The 17,437-nt window shown below is 42.3% G+C and overlaps 1 protein-coding gene and 2 pseudogenes across 2 annotated transcripts in view; all 3 read left to right on the plus strand.

Annotated features, from left to right (window-relative positions):
- The window catches only part of TMEM242 (transmembrane protein 242), a 33,300-nt gene extending 17,760 nt beyond the window's left edge, over positions 1 to 15,540 (plus strand). The window contains exon 4 of the mRNA XM_050786767.1: positions 15,024 to 15,540. Within this exon, the coding sequence (XP_050642724.1) occupies positions 15,024 to 15,122 (99 nt within the window). The 3' untranslated portion in view covers positions 15,123 to 15,540. The remainder of the gene's footprint in view (positions 1 to 15,023) is intronic.
- Positions 915 to 15,002, plus strand: LOC126952308 (L-lactate dehydrogenase A-like 6B; annotated as a pseudogene). Its single transcript, XR_007724837.1, has one exon. The product of XR_007724837.1 is annotated as an L-lactate dehydrogenase A-like 6B (transcript).
- A 1,389-nt stretch (positions 15,541 to 16,929) lies between the features above and the next one.
- LOC126954108 (uncharacterized) lies at positions 16,930 to 17,021 on the plus strand (annotated as a pseudogene).
- The last annotated feature ends 416 nt before the right edge of the window (positions 17,022 to 17,437 follow it).

A 17,437-nucleotide genomic window follows, 5' to 3' on the forward strand; every position in this document is an offset into this window, starting at 1 on the left:
ACCACCACACTGGACTGATTTTGGTATTTTTTGTAGAGACGGGGTTTCACCATGTTGGCCAGGCTGGTCTGGAATGCCTGAACTCAAGTGATCCACCTGCCTCAGCCTCCTGAGGTGTTTGGATCAAAACAGGTGTAAGTCACCGCCCCCGGCCTAATGAATTTTAATTTCTTTGCTTTCCATGTTTTATGCCACATTATAAGTTTTCCTTTTTAATGATTAACACAAGTGTCTCTTTTACATTGCATCAAAAATTATGTATAAGATGCTGCTTTCAAAGAACAAAAATGTGATTGGGATGATTTATTAGAAGAGCTTGCCAATTCATTTCATATTTAAATACCGTAAACAGGAAGTTGATCCCAGCATTGCTCTTTGAATTGACTTTTTGCCTTTATTCTATCCTTTGTGGCCCTCTGTCTTTCCTCCAGTTTTCCCAGTATTGCTGACAAAGTGAAATATTTTCATGTGCTGGGATTTGCAGAGACCCCCCGACATGAGAATTACTGAGCAATAGAATTAGAGCCCACTTATTTATTTTAAAACTACAATTTGCATTCTATGATTTTTCAAATCACAAAGAAGACTTTCTTTTTTTTTTTTTTTTTTTTTTTTTTTTTTTTTTTGAGACGGAGTCTCACTCTGTCGCCCAGGCTGGAGTGCAGTGGCCGGATCTCAGCTCACTGCAAGCTCCGCTTCCCGGGTTCACGCCATTCTCCTGCCTCAGCCTCCCGAGTAGCTGGGACTACAGGCGCCCGCCGCCTCGCCCGGCTAGTTCTTTGTATTTTTTAGTAGAGACGGGGTTTCACCGGGTTAGCCAGGATGGTCTCGATCTCCTGACCTCGTGATCCACCCGTCTCGGCCTCCCAAAGTGCTGGGATTACAGGCTTGAGCCACCGCGCCCGGCCAGAAGACTTTCAAAATAATTGTGTTTATATAATGTTCCCCTTGCATGCTGGTGAGTTTATGGCCTATTTCAGATCAGCTTATAATAATTAACACTGCTTTCGTTGTATCCCTTTTTCCCCCTTAAACAAGGGTTTTTGTGTGCTGATTATTTTTTTAAAGGTTTCCAAAGAACAAAACATTTTAAATAACTTTAAAGGATAAAAATAGTCTTTCTGCCACTGCATATTTGTTCTAATGCCTTTCTAACACTGTAATAGGTTTTTGTTTTTGTTTTGTTTTTTAATGTTTTAACTTGGTAAAAGTGGGTATTGGCTTTGAAAATAGCCACAAAATCTTGCAGCTTATCCAAAGCTTTACTTGAAATATATGCATCAACTTTCTGAAGATGCCCCAGTGGGTGCCACTTTTACTTACCCTCATTTTACTTACCCTCATTTTCAGAACTCTCTAAGGTCTGTAGCCCCACCTTTCTGTCACTCTCACCTTTTAGCCCACTCTCCAGCCTTACTCACTCAGCTCTATGGTTATTCATTCTTTTCTACTACATTTACCAAATCCCTATTCATGTGCCCAGCTCTGTTCTAGAGGACAGGAATATGCCGGTAAATAAAAGGTGATCCTTCTTGCAGTGGCACATTCATAAGTATTTTACATTTAATTGTGTGTGATAAATCCTATAATGGAGAGAGGTACAAAGTACAGTGATGAAATAGGCTTTTAGAAAGCCAGTTCTGCTTACGGGATTGGCAAAGATTGGTGAGAGAATGGAATATCAGAACTGGACTCTCAGAGAGGAAAAGGAGGATTTGAGAGCTGGGTGTGAGTCCAGGTGAAAGGAATAGTGACTTAGTGGCAACCATTCTTGGCTCAGGGACTTGCTGCTTGTTTTCATTTCCTGCTTCCTCCCTCCTAAGTGGTACAACCAAAAGTACTGAGGTGTAATCCTGCCATTAGCTATAATACTGTACTGCGGTTTGAATAGATAATTTGAGTCAGGTTTTCAATTCAGAAGGAATAATGAGCCACCTAAGATAGGAAGTCACTAGGGAGCTGTCTAGCTATACTTGGCTTTCCACATCTTTGAGTAGACCTAAATCTGCTCTGGAGGTCACATACATCTCTTTGTCTTTGTTAGTGCTTTCCTTTTTTATCTCAAGACTTATTGTAAATAAAAAAAGCTGCTTTGTTTGGTGTGTTTTTATTTTGAACAGTTTTTTCCCCCTCAAGATTGATTTAGTTGTGGCTAAGGGGAAAAACTGAAGCAGCTATTATAGAGATTGTATTTCTGAAGAGGTTCAAATTCTAGAAAGAAAATGACTATAGAAAGTAGCCATGCAGCAAAGAGTCTTTATGTCCTTGAATTTCATGTTCAAGAACACTTATCTTGGAAAATGACTTGACTGGTGAAAGGAATCATTATAGGTGGATGGGGGGAAGAGGCACCAGGTTAAAACATTTCAAGTTATGACTGAGATAAAAGAAATGACAGCTATCAAAAGTTGTTGCTTTTAAAGGATTCCTCTAAAACACTGGCCACCATTAAATAAAGATGACCCTTTTAAAACTGCAGTTTTTAATTTGACAAATGTTAACCATAAATCTGACCACCAGTGCTAAGAGGATTCATGTACCTAGTGCTCTTACTATTTGGTGTGTCATGGAGTTTGTGGCTCTGTCATCTGAATAGGGTATGTGATCCCTACTGATAGGGAAAACACAGCCAGGAGGTCACCCTGAAACAGGATGTCAGGAACTCAGCTGATGGCACACCTTTCCCACCCTCACCAACTCCTTTGCTTATTGTTCCTCTCCTCCTGGACTGCCTTTTTTCTTCTTTTGTTGAGACGGAGTCTCGCTCTGTCGTCCAGGCTGGAGTGCAGTGTCATGAACTCGGCTCACTGTAACCTCCGCCTCCCAGGTTCAAGCAGTTCTCGTGCCTCAGCCTCCCGAGTAGCTGGAACCATAGGCACACACCACCACGCCCGGCTAATTTTTGTATTTTTAGTAGAAATGGGGTTTCACTATGTTGGCCAGGCTGGTCTCGAACTTCTGACCTCAAGTGATCCATGAACCTCGGCCTCCAAATTGCTGAGATTACAGGTGTGAGCCACTGCGCCCAGCCCTGGACTGCCTTTCAATGGCACAAGTAAAAATAGCTTTTCGGCCAGGCACGTTGGCTTACGCCTGTAATCCCAACACTTTGGGAGGCCGAGACGGGCGGACCTGAGGTCAAGAGTTAGAGACCAGCCTGACCAATATGGTGAAACCTCATCTCTTCTGAAAAATACAAAAATTAGCCGGGTGTGGTGGCAGGTGCCTGTAATCCCAGCTACTCGGGAGGCTGAGACAGGAGAATGGCTTGAACCTGGGAGGCGGAGGTTGCAGTGAGCTGAGACCATGCCATTGCACCTGGGCAACAGAGCAAGACTCCGTCTCAAAAAAAAAAAAAAAAAGAAAGAAAGAAAGAATAGCTTTTCAAGTCCAAATATAAAGTATTCGTTTTGTCAGCATTCAATATTCTAAAACAGAAATCTTTTTTTGCTGATCTTGAATGTACCAAGGGGCCCCATTCCAGAAGAGCACACTGCTTTTAAATAAAACAAGAGGGAGAGCTTTTGAGGAACCATTACACGGTCAGAATGCTGTTTAAAAGTGAGGAAAAAGTACCATCATTTTTATCGGAGCTTTTGTAATTTACTGGGCTTATTAGAGTATGCATTTCATCAGATGTGAAGTTGACACCTGCTCAGAAATTTTAAGGGAATTTAGTTCTTAAGATTGCCCAGAGAAATGCAGAACAAGTAAGGCATACTGATGCCACATTGTACTAGATCATTTATTTCACTACTTTGGTCAATAATCTGGTTTATGCATTGGTTGAAATTTGCCATTTTAAGGACATTTAAGAGATATCCTCATTTTAATTGAGGGCTACATTGCCAACTTTCTACCTGAGAAGTCGTTTTTCTTCAGGACGCACAATCAAAGGCTTTCCTCTGGCATGAGAAAGGAATAGCATTCTCGCCTGGTGAGTTTTTAGTGATGGAATGACTCCCAGCCAGCCCCTACCCTGCTCAATCTCCTGCTGACTCTCCCAGTGTGGGTCCTGGCCGGGACTGGCACCAAGGCAGTGGGATCCTTTATAAATAGGCCTCCAGCGCCATACACCAGATAGCAGGAGCCCACTTCTGGGACACTGGGAGATGGTGCAGGCAGCCACCCATACGCAAAGCACAGCGCCCTATCCTTCCCGGCAGGGTCATGGTTCAGAAGATGTAACCTGATTTTCATCTGTAGTTAATAGAAGCATTTTTTCCTTGGCATTCGTGCTAAAAATAGAAAACTAGTAATTTCAGGGATCTGGGTTAACCTCTTAAGCATGTCAGCTATCGATGAGAATACTCTTTGTAAAACTAACTCCAGAAATCACTTGCTAGAGAAGCAGCCCTTCACCGCCTTAGTCTGAGCACCCATGGAAAGCGTGTGTTGGAGGCGCTGGCAAGGCCCGCGCAGCCGCAGTAGAGGGCCAGGGAGCGGGTCATGCGCACCCACCACAGAGGGCTGAAGGTGCTGCTAACGGCTCTCTTGGTGTTGCAATGTCCTGGTCAGCAGTTTTTTTTCCATTCTCTCCCTCCACTTCTTGAGTGAGCAGCCGTGAGTTGGACTGTGCCTGTTATGTGGGCCAGAGAGTGAATGAGTTCAGCAGGTGCAAATTTCCTGTGCCTGGGGATGGCCCTGTGACCCCGTCAGGCACCGTGCGTGCCGCTCAAGGGTATCTGGCTCTTCACCCCCGTGAGCAACATGGCGACTGTGAAGAGTGAGCTTACTGAGCACTTCACTTCCGAGGAACGCGTTCATCGCAGTAAGGTCTCCATCACAGGAACTGGATCGGTGGGCATGGCCTGCGCTATCAGCATCTTATTAAAAGGCTTGAGTGATGAACTTGCCCTTGTGGATCCTGATGAAGGCAAACTGAAGGGTGAGACGGTGGATCTTCAACATGGCAGCCCTTTCATGAAAATGCCAAGTATTGTTTGTAGCAAAGATTACCTTGTCACAGCAAACTCTAGCCTAGTGATTATCACAGCAGGAGCACGCCAAGAAAAGGGAGAAACGCGCCTTAATTTAGTCCAGTGAAATGTGGCCATCTTCAAGTTAATAATTTCCGGTATTGTCTAGTACAGCCCCCTCTGCAAGCTGATTATTGTTTCCAATACAGTGGATGTCTTAACTTACGTAGCCTGGAAGTTGAGTGCATTTCCCAAAAACCGTGTTATTGGAAACGGCTGTAATCTGGAGACTGCTCGTTTTCGTTTCTTGATTGGATAAAAGCTCGGTATCCACTCTGAAAGCTGCTGCGGATGGATCCTCAGAGAACACGGAGACTCAAGTGTGTGTGTGTGGAGTGGAGTGAACATAGCTGGTATCCCTTTGAAGGATCTAAACTCTGATATAGGAACCGATAAAGATCCTGAGCAGTGGAAAAATGTCCACAAAGAAGTGATTGCTAGTGCCTATGAGATTATTAAAATGAATACTTCTTGGACCATTGGCCTATCTGTAGCTGATTTAACAGAAAGTATTTTGAAGAATCTTAGGAGAACACATCCAGTCTCCACCATCATTAAGGGTCTCTATGGAATAGATGAAGAAGTATTCCTCAGTATTCCTTGTATCCTGGGAGAGAATGGTATTACCAACCTTATAAAGATAAAGCTGACCCCTGAAGAGAAGGCCCACCTGAAAGAGTGCAAAAACACTTTGGGAAATTCAGAAGGAGCTGAAGCTTTAAAGTTGTCTAAAACTACCATTCTGAAATTATTGAAGAGATCATAGATACAGGATTATATATCAAAATTTTGAATAAATGTAAATTCCTAAAAGATGGAAATAGGAAAGTAGGTAGAGTGACTTTCCTATTTATTTAGTCCTCCAGCTCTTTTATTTAGCATCCAGGTGCTGGATGATACTTACTTACAATTCCCAAAGAAAGTGTTTTTGGTACCCCTGATGTAGCAGCACTTGCCTTGTTATATATGTAGTTGGCATTGGTTCCCAAAAAGTAGGATGTAAGTATTTATTGTGTTCTAGAAATTCTGATTATTTTCATTAGATATATGCTATTTCTTCTTGCTGGCTTATACCTATGTTCTTTTATATGCTGTAAAAAAGTGGCAACTTCCTCTACAATGTAATAAAGGTATGTACATACAAGTTTTTTTTTATAATGGATCCATCTAGAGACCGCCTTCATTTCCTCTGGGACAGACTTTCAGCTGGGTCGTTAAAAAGGCATGAAGTGGGGACTACAGCTGCATGTTGGGCATGTGTGTACATGTGCACATGCGTGTATGTGTGCACACCAGTAAAGCAGGATCATTCAGTTAAGATATGAAAATAGTGATCTGATGGTAGCTGTTATAAAATGTTTAATGCAATAATGCAGAAAGCTTTTAGAAAGAGGCTTGACAGTCAGAGGTGGTATAGTTACTGTTGTTTGTTTGGCAGGGAAAGGAAACTTCCCTAAATTTTGCAGTTACTCAAAGCTGGAGGCATCACGCTACCTGACTTCAAACTATACTACAAGGTTACAGTAACCAAAACAGCATGGTACTTGTACCAAAACAGAAATATAGACCAATGGAACAGAACAGAGCCCTCAGAAATAATACCACACATCTACAACCATCTGATCTTTGACAAACCTGACAAAAACAAGAAGTGGGGAAAGGATTCCCTACTTCATAAATGGTGCTGGGAAAACTGGCTAGCCATATGTAGAAAGCTGAAACTGGATCCCTTCCTTACACCTTATACAAAAATTAATTCAAGATGGATTAAAGACTTAAATGTTAGACCTAAAACCATAAAAACCCTAGAAGAAAACCTAGGCAATACCATTCAGGACATAGGCATAGGCAAGGACTTCATGTCTAAAACATTAAAAGCAATGGCAAAAAAAGCCAAAATTGACAAATGGGATCTAATTAAACTAAAGAGCTTCTGCACAGCAAAAGAAACTACCATCAGAGTGAACAGGCAACCTACAGAATGGGAGAAAATTTTTGCAATCTACTGATCTGACAAAGGGCTAATATCCAGAATCTACAAAGATTCTGGGCGAAGGATATGGACACTTCTCAAAAGAAGACATTTATGCAGCCCACATACACATGAAAAAATGCTCATCATCACTGGCCATGAGAGAAATGCAAATCAAAACCACAATGAGATACCATCTCACACCAGTTAGAATGGTGATCATTAAAAAGTCAGGAAACAACAGGTGCTGGAGAGGATGTGGAGAAATAGGAACACTTTTACACTGTTGGTGGGACTGTAAACTAGTTCAACCATTGTGGAAGACAGTGTGGCGATTTCTCAAAGATCTAGAACTAGAGATACCATTTGACCCAGCCATCCCATTACTGGGTATATACCCAAAGGATTATAAATCATGCTGCTATAAAGACACATGCACACGTATGTTTATTGTGGCACTATTCGCAATAGCAAAGACTTGGAACCAACCCAAATGTCCATCAATGATGGACTGTAATCCCAGCACTCTGGGAGGCCTCGGCGGGCAGATCACGAGGTCAGGAGATCGAGACCATCCTGGCTAACACAGTGAAACCCCGTCTCTACTAAAAAATACAAAAAATTAGCTGGGCATGGTGGCGGGCGCCTGTAGTCCCAGCTAATCGGGAGGCTGAGGCAGGAGAATGGCGTGAACCCGGGAGGCAGAGCTTGCAGTGAGCCGAGATAGCGCCACTGCACTCCAGTCTGGGCGACAGAGCGAGACTCCTTCTCAAAAAAAAAAGAAAAAAAAAGAAAATGTGGCACACATACACCATGGAATACTATGCAGCCATAAAAAAGGATGAGTTCATGTCCTTTGTAGGGACATGGATGAAGCTGGAAACCATCATTCTCAGTAAACTATTGCAAGGACAAAAAACCAAACACCGCATGTTCTCACTCATAGGTGGGAATTGAACAATGAGAACACTTGGACCCAGGAAGGGGAACATCACACACCGGGGCCTGTTGTGGGGTGGGGGGGAGTGGGGAAGGATAGCATTAGGAGATACACCTAATGTAAGTGATGGGTTAATGGGTGCAGCCCACCAACATGGCACATGTATACATATGTAACAAACCTGCACGTTGTGCACATGTACCCTAGAACTTAAATAAAAATTTAAAAAATGAAATACCAAGTCCAGAAGTGTAGTCTCCTAAGCGTACTGGAGACGGTGCAGGTAAGCAGCAGGGCAACCCCATCTGCGTTCATTCTCCCGGCCTGGGTGTAGAAATCTGCTGACCTTTACTGCCTGTGGCTCTTTGTCAGCATGACCGAGTTCATGTGTTTAGACAGTTCAGAGATTTCCGCTGATTGCAAATCTCATTTTCCTCTGGGAAGTTGGCAGGGGAAATGGAGTGGGAAGTAGGTAGGAAAAGTAAGTCTGTTATGTATTCCCCACATCCAGAACATCTCTGCTGCTTACATAGGTTTATCCACTGAACCAAAGACTAGAAGGATATATACCAAATATTAATAATACTGTTTTTATTCTGGATGGTACAATAAGGGGTGATTTTAGTTTTCTTTCTTGTATTTTTCTATATTTCCCAAGTTTTCTATGTTAAACACATGCCACTGTTGTCATCAGAAATTTTTTTAAGTAAATGTTTTATTGAATTTGATGAGAAAAAAATTTTTACAGTTACTAAAAATAAAGCCTGACTGAGTGAAAATCATTTTAGAATTACTACTGCGAACCTGACCTGTTAGCACATTATTAAATCAAGAAGCACGTTAGAAATTGTTCTTCCTGGGCTGGATCTTAGCTTCAGAGTGGCCCTGGCTCTTAAAGGTTCCCGGGTTATTCCTGCTGTTCAGTTTATTTCATGTTTACAGAAAGCTTTTGCTTTTGAATTTGTGCCTTATTGTTAATTACTATCATAAAAATTGGCCATTTTGATGCCTATTTCAGGGATTGTATTTCTCAGAAAGTTACATGTTTGCTTTGTATTTTTAAATCAATTGACTTTACTACAGATTCTGGACTTTATGCATGTGATACAGTGAAAGTTGGGGAGAAAGTAAAAATGTTTGTCTGACATTTACCTAAATGATAGTATTAGTAGCTTAGAAAATGGAACACTGAGATGTAAAAATTCACATTCGCTTTCCTAATGCAGCTGAATACTTAAATAATATGGTATGTTCAAATACATTTCATCTCAGGATCCATGTGGATAGCAACAAAACTAGTCAAAAGTGAAAATATCAGTATCTGCCCTCTAAACCAGGCCAGTCCTGCTTAGTTGAATTTTATCAAACAAGATGGTGATCCTCCAAAATACTGACCCTTTTCTACCCTGACCAGAACTCCCATACTGCTTTGTTGAAAACATCTAGAAATGTTGATTTCTCAGGAAGCAGTGTCATGTAATGGACTCACTGATGTGCTGGGCTCCTTGAAAGTGAGAAGAGTGGTGGTTCAGTTCTAGGCGGTTTTAAGAACTTTTGAGAGCTCAACTGTGGAATACCTGCACCCTCTTATCCAGCCTTTGAGTTTTTATTTGTGTTTTAGCCAAATATAGTGTACTATTATAGGGCATCAGAGCATGCCTTAAGTCTATTTTATAATTCTCTTCACCATCTTTGCCAGCTAGGGTAGGCTGGGTTATGCTGCAGTAAAAAATAGTCTCCAAGTCTGTGGCTTAAAATAACAAAGGTTTGTTTCTCACCTGTGTAAATCCCCCGTGGGCTTCAGCAGCTCTCTAGGAAAGCTGTGCTTCGCATGCTGGCTCAGCACCTCAGATTGCTCTGATCTTTGGCACCACCATAGCAATACAGGTTTCCATTATTGCTATGGAAAGAGAGTTGAACCCCTGCGATGAAGTGCTCAGCCTGGGAGTGACACACATTCTTTTGCTCATATTTCATTAGCCAGAACTAGTCACATGATTACCTAACTTCAGGGAGGTGGGGAAGTATAACTGCCCTGTATGCAAAAATAGATGAGTACTGGCTATGCGTGAATGTATATCATACCATTCAAAATAAAACGGCCACCACTACAAGAGGCATATGTGCTTTTTATGTAATTTTTAGTGAAAGCTGGTAAATTGGTAGAAGTTACAGGGTACTTTGTCTTTCTAGGTCCCAGAATCAGAGAGGTCTGGGCATCAGCCAGGCAGTTGTACTCATAAGCCATGTCTCTGTGGGCAAGTTAACCTCTCTGACATTTGGTTTTTCATATGTAAAGTGGTGGTAATAATTTCTGCCATATGAAATTGTGAAGATTAAATAATAGCCTAATGCTTTGTCCAGTACCTGACACGTAAGTGATCCGAAATGGCAGATATTTTTCCTGTTCAAGTAACATTTTTACAACCTAACTATACTTTTTAATCTCCTTTTTTACCAGTTTTATATAGTCTTATTCTGTTGTATTTTATGAAGAAGCTGAATTACCAGATTGTTGAAAATTACCATTGACTCTGTAATTATTGACATTATCCAAAGGTTTTTTCATCAGTAGATCCTATAGAACTGTCATCATTGTTGCCCCTAGCATTGAGGTCGGTAACAGTCCTGCACCAGCAAGCGAAGACATAGCTAAATTTGCCAGACAATAGCAAAAACATTTCAAACCTGAGAGCTTGTAATTCCAACAACTGTCTATTTATTGGAATTGATGCTTAAGGATTTTCTGAAATTAATTAAATTGGGGACGTAACCTGAGGCTTTTAAGTAATTTGTCAGCACACTGTGTATTAGACCAAATGTTTTCAAGTGGTTTTCCCCTACCGAGACATGCATGGTAAATGTGCAGAGTGTCCCCTGTGCATATTCAAGCAGTATACAGAGTAAACACATGGGCTGTGCGGTCGGATCTGCTCTTACCAGCCATGGCACTGAGCACTGAGCTTCCATCACCATATCTTTAAAGGAGGGATGATATTTGTCCCACTTGATTGTTGGGAGGGTTAAGTGAGAAATATGCCTGGCATACAGTAAGGACTTTCTAAGTGACATCAGTGGTTGACCTCACTCCTGGCCTGCTGGCTATATGACCCTTCAAGAAGCTATTGAACTGTGAATGAGAATAACATTATTAGAAGCATAATCCTGAATCTGTTTTAATATCTAAAAAGTCCATTATATCTACAGAACGTCCATATTTGTGACAAAATACTCGTAATACATTTTCCATTTGTCATGACACTCCATTTGAGCACTACTACCTCAGACAGTGGTACTTCCTGTGACTATTACAATGCAGCACTGTTGGACACTAAAGCACTGGGGCTTAGAAATGAGGATGGTGGGCCCATGGCACTGGGGTGTACCACTCATGTCTTAGACAGATGAGGATGGTGGGCCCATGGCACTGGGGAGTACCATTCATGTCTTGGTTTTGGTTTCTTTTGAGATGGAGTCTCACTCCGTGGCCCAGGCTGGAGTGCAGTGGCGTGCTTTTGGCTCAGTGCAACCTCCGCTTCCTGGGTTCAAGCAATTCTCCTGCCTCAGCTGGGACTAAAGGCATGCGCCACCATGCCTGGCTAATTTTTGTATTTTTAGTAGAGACGGGATTTTACCACGTTGGCCAGGCTGATCTCGAACTCCTGGCCTCAAGTGATCCATCCGTCTAGGCCTCCCAAAGTGTTGGGATTACAGGTGTGAACCACCACACCCCACTCATGTCTTAGTTTTTTGGAAAGCACCCCCTGGAGGTGTGCAGGGCACAACAGCACTGCTTGGAAGGGTAACCCTGTTATCCATAGTATAGGAAAATTTTCCCTGGTCAGAGGAAAAAAGAGAGAACTACAGTTTGGAAAATGCTTGGGAGTAAAACGGAGTTGCTGGATGGGTACTCTAGTTCCCAGCATAGCCCCTCACCAGACTTCTGGGGTACAGGGCAGAGGAACAGTTCTATGGCAGTAGCTGTGATTATCAAGGAATTCAGTACATTTACTTTATAACCAAATTTGCTTCAATGCACTCAACCCCTAAATCTTTCTTCAAGCACATCTTTAAAAAGGGAAATGTTCTGTTGTGTAGAGAATCTTGGTAAAACCAACACCTTTTCTGAACTGCATATCAGAAATTGATATAGGTGGAAACTATGTGAAGGTTTTCGTCTACTATCCATGTAATATGAACAGTATGCGCTGAAAAGCCTTCTGTAGAGCCCATTCTCTAAAACCACTTGAGGCCCTGTTTATATCTTAAATGTCTGAATTTCCATTTCCACAGCTGTAAACTTAGAGAACAGGGATAGATGGTACCCTTTACCCCTCTCCATTCCTTTCCCTCATCTCAGATCTGTCTATTCCTAGTTAGTTACTTTGCAGATTTGAGTGCTTCTAGTGATTCAGTTGCCATGACCCTGGGCACGAGTAAATAATTTAATATTTGAGAAATTAGAGGAAAGAAAGCAATCAGGCCAAAAGGAGGAAACGAAAACGTAACCCTGCTGAAGGAGAGCAAAACGTAACTCTTGCTCTCCTCCCCTGGCCTCACCTGCATTTCCCAGCCTCTCCCTTGTCAGCAGCTGACCACGTTCCGGACCACTGGAAGGCAGACTGGTGAATGCTTTGGTTCATGTCTTGGCTGTCTGACATCCCATTTGAAAACTGTCATCCGGCTTAGTTGTAAAAGATGTTCAACCAGAAGAGTGAAGAGAAAGAACCAGGCAGCACAGTGCCAACCCTGGCCAGAGAGATGTCTGTTTTTCAACTACAAAAGTCTATGCAAAGTTCCTCAGTGGGAGCGATAACAATGTTTTGGACAAAGCAATTAATTCTTTATGGAAGAGGGAGTGGGGGAGAGACATCCATGAGCTGTGTGTCTTCAAGATGAGTGTCTGGGTCCAGAACACTGAGATGGCTGGCACAGATACAGACAGTATATAATACAGAAGAAGACCTTCCGTATCTTCCAGTGACAGAATATGTAAGCTAAAATGATATATTGCTATAAAGTAATATACTAAACAGACATTCCATAATATTTATATTCATGTGAGCTTTGTTCTTGCAATACAGCACGCATATTTCGATAATACAGCAATGATAATAGCTAATGTATATTGAGCATTTTCCATGTGTTAGACGCTGTGCTTTATATGTATCATCTCCCTTAATCCTTAATTCTCACAACTCTTTAAGCAGGTAATTACTGTCTCCATTCTACATATGTGGAAACTATGGCTTAATAGAGTAAGCAGCTTTCCCAAGTGGTGGAGCTAGGATTTGAACAGAGTCCATGTTGTTGACAGCAGTGCTACAGTTTGCCACAGTGCTAGGAGTAAAGGCCTAGGATTTACAAGTCCCAAACCCCTGAATCTGGAAACAAGGTAAAGATTCAGCCTCAAATTGAAATAAATAAGCATCGATGTTAAAGAAATATTAGCCGATTCTCAAAATAACCACTCTAAGAAATGACTTGCATGTTGCAGATGAGTCCACGGTACTTCACAAACCTGATCAAGGCGATCTCTAACCTTAGGAATATATGACTGGCAGATGGCTGATGAGGAAAAATTGGAAGGCAGTGCTGTGGTGCTGCTGAAATATCTTTGTAGGAGGACCGTATAGATTAACCAGGATGAATCAGAGAGTGTATTACTAGTACTGTCCAGCGTAAAGATCACCTAACTTCCATAAGTTAGTGTTCCCACCTTATGGGGTTGTAGACCTTAGGTGGACCCAGGTGTTCCAGGTAAACTGTAATACTGTGTGACACTGCATGTTAAGATCTCTTAGGCTGGGCGCGGTGGTGCACGCCTATGATCTCAGTACTTTGGGAGGCCGGAGTCAGAGGATTGCTTGAGTTCAGGAGTTTGAGACCAGCCTGGGCAACACAGCAAGACCCCATCTCTACCCAAAATGCAAAAGTTAGCACATGCCTGTAGTCCCAGCTACTTGGGGGTATTGAGGTGGGACGATCACTTGAGCCCGGGAGGTTGAGGCTGCAGTGAGCAATAATCGTGCCACTGCACTGCAGCCTGGGTGACAGAGTGAGACCCTGCCTCAAAAAAAAAAAAAATCTCTTGTTCCCTTGCTGTGACTCTTAGATTCCAAATCAACTTCTGCTTGTAAAACTCCTACCTAGATTTAAAACAAACAAATAAACATTGTCTGGCACATAAGAACATTCCAGTTTATCTACTATTCCTTGATTTATTCTTCGCTAAACTCCTACTAAATTTCTTCTCTCTGTCATTTCTCCCTGTGAAAATTCTAGCTTTGAATGACCTAATCATATTTATTTATTCAGATAGAAATCCCATCCTCGGCCGGGCGTGGTGGCTCACGCCTGTAATCCCAGCACTTTGGGAGGCCGAAGTGGGCGGATCACAAGGTTAGGAGATCAAGACCATCCTGGCTAACACAGTGAAACCCCATCTCTACTAAAAATACAAAAAATTAGCCAGGCATGGTGGTGGGCACCTGTAGTCCCAGCTACTCGGGAGGCTGAGGCAGGAGAATGGCATGAACCCGGGAGGCGGAGCTTGCAGTGAGCCAAGACCACGCCACTGCACTCCAGCCTGGGCGACATAGCAAGACTCCATCTCAAAAAAAAAAAAAGAAAAAAAGAAATCCCATCCACAATGGCATCTTTATATATGAAAGCCAACAATACACACTCTTCTTCTGGGAGGGAATAATTATTATGGAGGGTTGACAGTTTAGGACATGTTGCCTTGCAGATTAAGAGTGGTTGGTTTGTTTGTTTTTAAAGAGATGGAGTCTTGCTGTGTTGCCCAGGCCGGATTAAAACTCCTGGGCTCAAGCAGTCTACCCACCTCAGCCTCCCGAGTAGCTGGGACTACAGGTGTGAGCCACCATGTCTATCTAAGAGTGAAGTTTTATGTTATTTAATAATAAATTTATACTCAGAAGAAGAAAGGAAGTATACTTCATTTTCTTTCAAGATACCTAGAATATATATAGTCCCTATCTTTTATTAATGTTCCTTAGCTCTGTACCTGTGAGCGGTAAAGTACTAGTGAGTCAGGAAAGGCGCCATCTCTAATAGCTGTTTTCTCCTTCTTTTAATATTTGATAACTAATTATTTTTCTTCTTTTAGATGAAAGACTTTCGCAGTAAAATGCAATCAATATTTCCAACAATTCCCAAGAACTCCGAATCGGCTGTTGAGTGGGAGGAAACATTGAAATCCAAATGAGATGAACACGGATGAATTTCAAAATGCTTGTTACGGAAAGGGGTGGCTCCAGAGATACCATAACAGCAAAGGGACTGGGACTAATTTCTCTAGGAACATGGGCAGATTGCTGACTGAACCAGTGCACTGGATAGCATTCGGCCTTCTCATCACAGGAGAGTATGTGTGTGCGTGTTGGTGGAGGGTAAAGTTTCCCCAAAGTTATGAAGACTATTTAAAAATAGTAATTACAGGAATAACTTCCTTATATGGAGGGGATCCCACAGGAAATGATTCTGTTTGTAATAGTTGAACCAAGTTTCATACCTAAAAAAAGTTTATAATAAAAGTATGATAGGAAAATATAAAACAGACCCCCTAATAGCAATAGTACTGCAATGTGTCTTAATTAAAGGAGTTTTAAGAGCCTTTCTTGTCAGTATGTGACAGAACTTGGAAGTCTTATTCTGATTAGCCAGACTACAAAGTGACAGTCACCTGGTAAGTCCTGTGTGGTGGGAAGTGGGTGTGGCTCTCGTGTCCTCATGTGGTCTGTGATTTACAGCCAGCCCACGCATGCTAGTTTACCTGATGCCCTCTCTTGAAGGCCCTATAAATTCTTATACTTAAAACAAAAAGCCAGTAATGAGTTGTGATCACCCAAAAAGGCACAGTTGGGGTAAAGTAATGATGATATCAGGGGTAAAAATATGTTTTTGAGAAGTTGGTCTGGATCTCTGAACATTGACAGTTTGTCATTTTGTCTCAGTTGTCAAAGTAAAAAGAGCCCAATTGTCGTCTGTCTTCGATTTTTTTTTTTTTTTTTTTTTTAGACAGAGTCTCGCTCTGTCGCCCAGGCTGGAGTGCAGTGGCACGATCTCGGCTCACTGCAAGCTCCGCCTCCTGGGTTCACGCCATTCTCCTGCCTCAGCCTCCCGTGTAGCTGGGACTACAGGCGCCTGCCACCTCGCCTGGCTAATTTTTTTTTGTATTTTTAGTAGAGACAGGGTTTCACCATGTTAGCCAGGATGGTCTCGATCTCCTGACCTCGTGATCTGCGCATCTCGGCCTCTCAAAGTGCTGAGATTACAAGCGTGAGCCACCACGCCCGGCCTGTCTTCAATATTTTTAACCAGAAAGTCACCTGAGTACTGAGTCCCAATGTAAAGTATTTGGTACCACCTGCCTAACGAAGCTGTTAGGGTAAATTCTATGTGCACACCCAACTCCCTCATGTCTTCCACAATCTCCTACAAAAAAACAGATGGAGAATAATGTCTTCATGCAATTATTTTTACTGCAATTGCATTTTAAAATATTTTCAAGGAGAGAAATACTTTAATATGTCAGTATGTCCAGAGAAATAACCTGTAGTTAAATATCAGTTGTGCAGTTTCTTCCTACTTGCCTAGGCTCTAATTAGCAATCAGGTTTAATAAAGGACATTTGAAATTTCTGTTATCACGAAACCTTTTATTCTAAGGGAGATTTTTAAATGAAACGACAAGTACATAATGTAATACTTTTCTCTAGACCATGTTACCCTATTAAAATTGCTGTTTTGTTAATGAAACAGGTGTAATCAGCATCTGGAATTCATATGTAATCTGTTAAAAATCCAAGACGGAAAGGAAAGGATTGTGAAATTGGTCAGTGAATGCAGGTAGCAACAACTCTTCACCGGCCTTTCATTTGTAGTTAAATCTCCTCTGAGAAGAAATTTGTAGCCTTTGAATGAAACGAAGGAAAGGCCGGAGCTAAAGGAACAGGTTTTCATCCACACAATTAGTCTGAATCTAGGTCCCCTGAATAGAGTGGGCACCGCCTGATCCTTTTGTGCTTCATAAATGTGGGTTTCCAAGCTTGTGCATGAGATGGCCCTCAAACCTTGTTACAGCGGTGCACTTTACCCGTCTGATGTGGGGGGAGGAAAGAATGGGCACTACCTAAAACTGTTTACAGCTAGAATCTGGGTTTTATTTTTCGTAGATGGAGAATGCCTCATGGTTTCTAAAGACCTCCACTGGGTGGAGAAAGGAGGCTTGCCCGCCTGTCTGGAGTGTTAAAAGGAGACATCATTGTTAACTGTGATTCTATTTAATGGATTCCTGCCTTGTAACCTCCCTAAGGGTGGGGACCCCTCTCAGGGCCTTGTAAACTGGTGTCAGCACCACTGCAGGGGCTGCTGCACGTCGGACGGATGGCAGCTAGGCCCTAGGAAGGAGCCAGGGGCCCTGGCGGGGGCGCTGCTTTCCCACAGTGCTGGCGCAGAGGAGGCCTAGATGTATGTTGCTGAAGGAGTGTCCGAATACTAGAGTGGCATGCCTCGTGTCTGC

The sequence above is a fragment of the Macaca thibetana genome, chromosome 4, assembly GCF_024542745.1.
Source record: "Macaca thibetana thibetana isolate TM-01 chromosome 4, ASM2454274v1, whole genome shotgun sequence".
NCBI lineage: Eukaryota > Metazoa > Chordata > Mammalia > Primates > Cercopithecidae > Macaca > Macaca thibetana.